Genomic DNA, 8,955 nt, shown 5'->3' with positions numbered 1-8,955 from the left:
CAGCCTGTCTGCAAGTGCTGAAAAGAAACCTTGGGTTGTTCTTATTTGCTTCTGTTAGTGATGAGTAATGGTCTGATCTGGCATTTCTGAGGGCCTTCCTAAATGTTTTCAGACTGTCTTGCCAATCTAAACAAGTTTCTTGCAGATTTGTGGACGCCATATATTTTCAAGTTTTCGCAAGTTTGTTTGTAATATTGATATACCAAGGTGGTAGTTTCCTTTGCTTCATCATCTTCTTATTGAGAGGAGCAACCAAGTCTAAAGTTGTCCGTAGCGAGGCCGTAGCACCATCTACATAATTATCAATTTTGGAGGGACTAAAGTTAACACAAGAGTCCTCTGTTATATTAAGGCACGCCATTGAATTAAATGCTGTTGGAATATCTTCCTTAAATTTAGCTATAGATGGACGGTTATAGCGCTTTTCTAGTCTCAACGACGACTGAAAGTGCTTTTACATAGTACAAGAACCATTCACACACATTTAAAAACTGTGGCCGAGGCTGCCGAACAAGGTAAAAAAAAAAAAAGGTAACACTTTATAATAACCATCATTAATAGATGGTAAATTGATAGTTAATTAATGTTTAGTTAATTGTCATTTAACTGTTAGCAAACAATTAACTATTAATTAATATATTAGTAGTGCTGTAAATTAACAGTTTATTGATACACACATTATATCCCTCATATACTATATTAGGTATTGGGTAATGATTTAAAAATGTTTGTAAACCTTTAAGAAACCATTTTTAAAACATCTATTAACATTATATCGATAGATGGACCAGATATTCCTGACACTTTGTTGTAACACTTTGGGTTACTAATTGGTTTGTAAACCGTCTAAAACATTTTTTTAGATATTGTTAATACTTTGTCAGTGTTATTAGTTGGTTTGTAAACTGTCTATAAACAGTTTATGGATGTTAATATAAATTTGCAACATATAAAAAAATTATGTGTATATACACACACACATTCCTGGTTGCTGTGTTACTTGTTTTTACTTTGACTTCATTTTGGATTACTTTTTGCCTCATTTATTCAGGACTCCTTTTGTTTTGTATATTTTTTGCTGGTTATTAAATCTTCAAACTATCACACTGCCTACAGTCTCTGCTTTTGGGTCAGCCATTCTCTAAAACCCTAACAATCACAGCTAAGAGTTAAGGTAAGAGCCAAAAACCTTTTATTGCCTAGTTTCTACTATATCAATGAAAGGTTTCCAAGTCTTTTAAAATGTTTCAATGGAACCATGCAATGTATATTTGAGTATTTCCAGTTTTAGGTGCTGCATGACGTCTTTGATCAACATAGTGAAAGGAGATTCTGCTTGTTTCCAGTTCAATACAATAAATTTACATGCTGGAAGAGTTATGAATCTTGCAACCGAGAGAGAGGGTCCTGTAAGAAGACTGTCTTCTCCCGGTACACCAAATACAGCCAACACTGGGTTATGTTTAACTGTGTATCCCAGAATATCAGACAAAGTTTTAAATATTAAGTCCCATAGACTGTAACAGAAAGGGTTAACTGGTTATAACGGTAATAAAGTAACTTTCAATCCGACAGAAACAATTAATCCAACACATACAATCCTAGGAAGATCACCAATTGAGTTACGAGACGTTCTAGTATTTATTTAGAATTTTCAGATTTGCAGCCATGAAGCTGATAACAAGAAACTGGCTGAAACCATCAATACCAACAGTCCAGAGATGGAAAGAAACAATGCATGAAATTTCAGAACTGGAGAAAATAACATACAGAATCAGAAAATAAGAACTTGAGTATAACAGACGCCGGGCCAAATGGATACAATATAAAGCCAACAACTAATACAGTGAAGTACGAGGAATTTAGATTGATAAAATAATGTAACGTAGAATAATAACAGAAAGAAGATAAAGAAACATTTGAATTTCAATAGGAATTTTGCCACCAACGATGTCGGTGCTTGGGCCCTAATAATATTTACGATTGCAATAGGGTTACCAGTATCACTTGGACCCCTAATACTAAACAAAAAAGCAGTATACAAACTTTGATTAACTTCACTTTATTCAGTTGTAATTTTAACCAGACATCCATTTTAATTACTGAACATTTGTGTATTTAGTGCAGAAGTACCCAAGACATTTTTATCTACTGTTGCTGTTCCCACTGCATGTTTACGTGTTGATGCACAACTTTCAGTCAATACATTACGTTGTACAGACACCAAAGTAATGTAATATTAGCTTGAACTATAGGATAAAAAATAAACTCTTTAGCTTTACTTTAGAAAAGACACAAAGTGATAACCAGCTATTCAGAAAGGCTTTGATGGACTAGTACACACAGGATCCCTTTAGCGTCAAGTTTTATTTTATATACAAGTAATTGCTGTTTTTACACTGACAATGATTTTTTGGAGGCTGTGGAAATCCAGTATGAGAGAATGAAGAATGAAGCATTACCAGGATCCTACTAAGCTGCATGATTCCAACCAGGAGTACTTCTGCAGTTTCCAGGGGATTAATGGAAAGATTGGAGTAGCTGAACTACCTTGAAATAATGATTTGATTTAAAGAAAATATCAACATATTAGCATTAAGTTAACACTTGAACACTGTTGCAATTATTTAAGAGTGTGTGAAAACTTGTTAGCAAGCTGCCACAGAAGTAGCTAAAATGAATGGCAATAGGTTAAAATAGTTAGCTGAAAGTAATTCATTAATATTACTTTCAGCTAACTGAAGTAGTAGTAAAAGTAGTACCTTGGCAGGCTATTAGTAGTATGATTGCTGACCAAACCAACCGTAATATTTACAGTTTACTTGTATGATAAAATTACACAGCCTTCCGCCAGGGGTGTAGGGGTACCTAAGAACAAAAAAGTTGGGAATCACTGGTCTACATTTGCAGTGCATTGTGGGAGAGTTTGGACAAGGAAAGAATTTGACACAAAAAGACAACAACTGATCACTGAGATGTGTGATGTGAAACTTTAGGACAAGGATAGTACAAACCCTCTCTTGTCTTTGCGAAAAGTCTCACAAGTGCAGTCTGTTATTTCCCCAAGCTTCCTGATTATTTGTTTGGATCAAAATAGGATAATTTATTCAGAGGCGTCATCTGTAAACAGGTTTAATCTAATCACTTTTCTTTCTAAAAAATGCTTTACCCTCTGAAACTCTATCTTTGGTTTCCTGCAGTTTTTCAGAAAGCTTGTCCTTAGTCTCTTCCATTTTCTCAGAGAAACGTTCTTTTGTTTCCTCCATTTTCTCTGAAAATCTCTCCTTTGTCTCCTCCATCTTTTCGGTCAGTTTCTCCTTTGTCTCCTCCATTTTGTCCTGGATGTATTCTTTAACCGGCGGTGGTGTTGATAAGTAGCCGTGCTTGCGGAGATACTGAACAGATAGGGATGTGCCGCCCAGAGTTGCCGTATATCTCGCAGGGGTTGCAATCTGTATGGAAACAATGAAAAACACCCTGGCTGGTCAGCAGAGCAAAATGCAGGAATCCATCCCTCATAAAAAATTACCTGTTGGATATACTGCATCTGCCTTATAGATGCGCACTGACTAAGTCTTGTTAAACATTAATATGCTAAAGATCACCATGTCATGGGACCTTCAACACTTACTCTGGTGACAGACTGACAAGCTGGAGGTTGTAAGGCAAGGCAAATCTATTTCTATAGAACATTTCATCTACAAGGCAATTCAAAGTGCTTTATATAAAACATTAAAGAGAAAATAAAAGAGATAGAAAATAAAAACAGGCTAAAATAGAATAAGATAAATGCTAAAATAAACTACAGTGCAGTGTAAGAAATTAACAGTTATTTTGATTTGATTGGTTGTAGGTTGTAGGTTTGGAAGGAGAGATGTATTTTGTGTGGTGTGTAAACGTTCTAAATATACAAGAAATGTTCCAAGTACGTAAGGATAAATGTTTGGAATAATTTTTTACAACTGAAATACATTTTTGGTATTACAGAGGGAAAGTCCGAAAAGAGGTACCGGAACAGAATTTTTTTTTCATTCTAACCCCAACCGGCCCGTCAGACACCGCCTACCAAGAGCCTGGGTCTGACCGAGGTTTCTGCCTAAAAGGAAGTTTTTCCTCGCCACTGTCGCACTGTTGCTTGCTCTGGAGGAAACTAGAACTGTTGGGTCCTTGTAAATTCCGGAGTGTGGTCTATCTGTAAAGTGTCTTGAGATAATTCTTGTTATGAATTGATACTATAAATAAAATTGAATTGAATTGAATTGAATTTAAGATACCGGTATCAGAAAAACATTTAAATAAAGGTTCCCAACCCTACTTTTGAGGAGGTGTGAGAATGCTGTACAGTAAACTGGAAAGATCACTGCCTCTATTGCTGCCACAAGAAAGTTTTTAAACACAAAAACACAGGCACTAAACAACCAGGAGTTTGTGAAACAGCTAAAGGTTTGCCAAACTACAAAACCCAGTTGATCTGTCTCGCTCTTCTCTTTCTCCTGAAGCTGTCTTCAAGTGCGGTCGGAAATGTTGAGATCTATTAACGATGCAAAGGCAAACAGTGACTGTGAAATATAAAGTCTACTTGTGCTACACCGGTGGGTATAAGAACATCACACAAATGGGCCGTCTTAATTACACTCCCACCATCGCACAACCCTGTGACCAATTGCCAAATTGCTTTTTTTAAATCTGAATGGGTCCTAAGGAAATGAGACATCTTATCTAAAATGGGTAAGAGGTTTTAATAATACAAGTAAGTTTTAATAAATAAATAAAAAAGTGCTAATGCTAATCATAGTAAGGTTCACCCTATATCTGAAACTCAGTTTTAGCACATGCCTTTTTAAAGCTGTGATAGGCAGAAATTCCATAATCATTTTTCAGCATAATGTAATTCAAGTGGTCTGAGAGAAAACTAGACTTCTGCACCTCCTCTTGGTTCCATTTTCAAGTTTTACAAAATCTAGCCCCTGACCAAAGACTTTGGCTAATCCCAAGTTATTTTAGAGTGAGAGCGAGCTGTTCTGCAAATGCAGATGTGTGTGCACATCCCCTTGGTAAACGTTCTGCTAACCAAGGCCAACGGCTTAGAGCTGCTGCTAATTCAAGGTTAAACCATTAGATAAGAGACACTTTATTGCCATCCAGTTGTACATAGAGGAACAACATTGTGTAAAAATGTAGTCTAGTTTATTTTATAGAGAGCTGAAATTTAATGCGATAACAGTCGGGAGAGCTGATCTACTGGGGTTAGCCTTTAGCCTAGCACAGAATATGCCTGCGGGAGGGTCTGGACAGGGAGGGGGGAGGGAGTGCTGCTAAAAATGCTCCCAGAAATACTTCTAATTCTGGCCTTTTGTAACAACTGCCAACTACAGTTTAAAGCTGCCCTACCAAAAAGCCTAGACTTTGGCTTGCAAGAAAAATATGGCACACCTCTGTAAAGGTAGTTCTCAAGCCATGGGTGGAGATACTTGGATAGTGTGGTATATTCTATTTAACCTGCATGTGACATAGGAAGGGGAGCCAAATTTAAATGGCTTGTTGAATCCCATGTTTTCTGATCTAGGCAGCCTAAAAAAAAACTAAAAAAAAACAGAGGATCCTGGATTAAATTACCTTGTACATGGCATATGCAGTCAGAGCGTACCCACTCGAAGAGTCTCTCAAAAGGCCAACTAGTGACTCAGGTAGACCAATCATCTCCAGGAAGGGCACTACATTCACACCTCTGAGGGGAGGAAAACAGAGGATTTTAATTTGAACAATTAATTAGTTGCCACAAACTGACAGTGTTGCCTCATCATAACATTTAAAAACATGATTTTCCAACTTTTAGGATAAAGAAATTCTTGAATTATTGTGGCAGTTAAAATACCAGAATTAAGATTGTACATCAGATTAAATACATATAAGACACATAGTCATTCTTCTAAAATACATAAATCTATTTTAGGAATAGGGCTGGGCGGTAAATTAACTTTTCAAAAGGTATGTCGATTTTTTTTAAATGAGATATGGGATGAGACATTACCGTTTATATTTATGTAGTTCGATGTTGCGTTACATAGCCATTTCTTCCATAAAGCCATGCCTGTCTTTGTATCTCTCCTTACCCACAAGTTCTCTTGCAACATGGAGAGGAGACAGTGCTGAACCACACTGCTGACATTTACCTACATTTTTAATAGTTGTTTAATTGTTTGTTAAGCAGGAGACAGGTTAACTGTCATTGTACCAATATTTTCACTAGGCCCCTACAATGAAAAATACTGAAAAACAGTAGTTACTGGATGTAACATCAACTTCAGTTCTATGAGTAAGAGCCGGTGAGACAGAGCTTGGACACGGACAAGAAAGGTGACATATGACCAGATTAATATAGTCCATAAAAATGCATGCTACTTTGTGAGCAGAGAATCTAGTCTGCAGTGTAGTTTATACATTTCACTATTAAACCAGATAATTGTACATTTGGGTTCATGATCAAGAATGTTTCTCTCTTGTGATAGCTCATGAGGCTTTGACTTACAACTGAACATTTAGCCCACTCCATCCAGAGCACTTAGTCCAATTTAGGACCAAATGTCAATTTTTTTATAATGAAAAGAGATAAACTTATAACAGCACTCACTTCATAGCAGCGTAATAGAAGGTTCCAAACCAGACTGAGGACGTCATGAGATGTACAGGGATCATCACCTTCCCATACTGTTTAAAGGTCCTCTTAAACCTCTGGACCAGACCGATGGACCTGTCTTGCAAAGGGTCCACCTCGACAGCATCCGCCCCAGCTTCCCCTTTCTGGATCTCCTGTGCTTGAGGTTTTGAGCTTGACTGTGGTTCCTCCTGTGGTGGCTGGTGTTTTGGCTGATGTGCTGTCTTGCTTGAGGCTGAGGTTGACAGCCAGCGTCGGCCTGTGGATGGTGGGAGTGACCGGTGCAGGACACAGCAACAAAATGCTACTGGTGGTTCAGGGATGGTGACACCCACAAGTAATGGGCGAGCAGCTGCCATACGCCATGCACCATGAGTTAGGAAGCGCTGCATTATCATCCTTTACTCCTCCACACCTCCTCTGTGCTGCTGTGATGTTTAACCACAGACTGTGGAATGACACAAAAAAAACAACAGTATAAAGTTCAAATCTAGGCAGTAACCATCTGGCTTAAAGTAAGCCAAACAGATGTCCTTTCTTCTCCATCTTGCAGTTTGGCCTTATATTTTATCTGACAATTTTCAGATAGCAATTAGTTAATACATTTAAACAAAAAAAAACAAAAAAACACTAGGGTTGGGTACACTTCAAATTTGTTCTGGTACCTGAAAATTGGTTACTTGTACCAAACTACTTTTTTGCAATGCTTTCTCGCTGTAACAACAAAAAATGAATTACAGTCAAAAAAGATTCCAAACCAATTTCTCATTTACTTGTTGTCTTCTTAGAGTTGAAACCATGAAGTGGTAGAACCCTTCTATGTTTGTCTATTATTATTATTATTATTATTAGTTTTGTGCAACGCCAGCTCAAATTCCCATGAGCTGGAATGAGCTAGAAACATGAAACTTGGGGGAAAAACTGGAAATGGTGTGCATGTGCTTCTCTGGAAATATGAACCCAATCGGCCACATGGTGGCGTTGTAATTAAGGCTTCACAATGCAAACTTTGAAAGGCCACACCCCCCACACAGTAAGCCCGATTGACTTGAAATTTCTCACACAGATGCAGCTTAATGTGCTCTACAAAAAGATCATTAAGGTCCCCCTAGAAAATAAGCCATTTTTAATTTTTTTTAAAACACATTTTTTAGATCTCCTCCTACACCGCAGCTCCGATTGCCACCAAATTTTCAGTGAATTATCAATGGATCAAGCTTATAACAAGTTGTAGGGGCGTGGCTATCAGGCCAAATCATCACAAAACGTAGTTCAGATAAGTGTCCCAGATATACCCAGACTATTTTATGTACATATGCCACTAGGGAGTGCTACAAGCGCAAGATAGGGGAGTGGCATTACACACATTTGACTATAAATCCCATATTCATTGTCCAATCACCGCAGGTCTCTCAAGATATGTCCTCATTAGTAACTGAACCACACCCTGAAAGATTCATTTAAATTGAACATCAGTGGGTCCTACAAATGCAAACAACTGCAGGTGATATAGAGTAAATCAGGCTATAAATGACTATTGGCGTTTTTCCACTGCTGGTAACAGCTCGACTGGATTTGCCTAAACTCGCCTCTACCCGACTCGACGCATTCTGCGTCCGTTTTCCATTGCACATTGAGTAACGCCTCAGCGTGGCTGGTCACCATAGCTACGCGTGATGATGTAATTTTCAACGAGGTGTGACGAGATCTCGTTTTACGAGATCTCGCGAGATTAAAACGTGACGAGATTTCTCGTCGAGGTGAAAAGTTGTCTCGTGAGGCGATGTGATGTCAGCGTTATGGAGCGTGAAATTACTATTGAAGATCCCCCTGCCACTTTTAAATCATTTGTGTGGCAACATTTTGGTCTCAACTGCTGCCAGAAACAGTCGACATGCTTATATTCTTGAAAAAGAACATGACCATATCTTAGGCTGTTGTGTGTAGTTTCTTTCTTTTTCATGCTTGAAGAAAAAAATTGTTTCTGTTTGCACTTGTAGTTTTGAGAGAGCAGTACTTTGGTTATTGATACACTCACTGTTTGCATTTAAAGTGTTATTTTTCTGTTATTTACACATTTATTTTATTTAAACTGTTTATTTTTTTATGTTCGTGGAAAGGAGTTAGATTTCTCGTGTGAAATTGTACAGGGCAGAAGCCAGTTGGTAGAGTTTATACAAAACATTTTGCAGTGTTTGCACGTCCTTTACTGCATATAATTCATTAAAATAGTTTTTTTTTTAAAGTTAAATAACATTCATCATTAATAGTTGATTTCAAAATGCACCTAAATTGTTTTG

General features: G+C 37.5%; 1 protein-coding gene across 1 annotated transcript in view; it reads right to left on the bottom strand.

The window, feature by feature from the left end:
- Window positions 1–2,046: 2,046 nt before the first annotated feature.
- Window positions 2,047–8,955, bottom strand: part of fam210ab (family with sequence similarity 210 member Ab) — a 37,781-nt gene continuing 30,872 nt past the window's right edge. Inside the window, exons 3-5 of the mRNA XM_032511447.1 lie at window positions 6,632–7,103; window positions 5,617–5,728; window positions 2,047–3,452 (exon numbers count right to left, since the gene is read on the bottom strand). Coding sequence (XP_032367338.1) covers window positions 3,138–3,452; window positions 5,617–5,728; window positions 6,632–7,053 — 849 coding nt within the window. The 5' untranslated portion in view covers window positions 7,054–7,103 and the 3' untranslated portion in view covers window positions 2,047–3,137. The remainder of the gene's footprint in view (window positions 3,453–5,616; window positions 5,729–6,631; window positions 7,104–8,955) is intronic.

Source organism: Etheostoma spectabile, unplaced genomic scaffold, assembly GCF_008692095.1.
Source record: "Etheostoma spectabile isolate EspeVRDwgs_2016 unplaced genomic scaffold, UIUC_Espe_1.0 scaffold376, whole genome shotgun sequence".
In the NCBI taxonomy this organism is placed as follows: domain Eukaryota; kingdom Metazoa; phylum Chordata; class Actinopteri; order Perciformes; family Percidae; genus Etheostoma; species Etheostoma spectabile.
The sequence above is the reverse complement of the archived record's forward strand: the minus strand, read 5'-3'. Positions and strand labels throughout refer to the sequence as shown.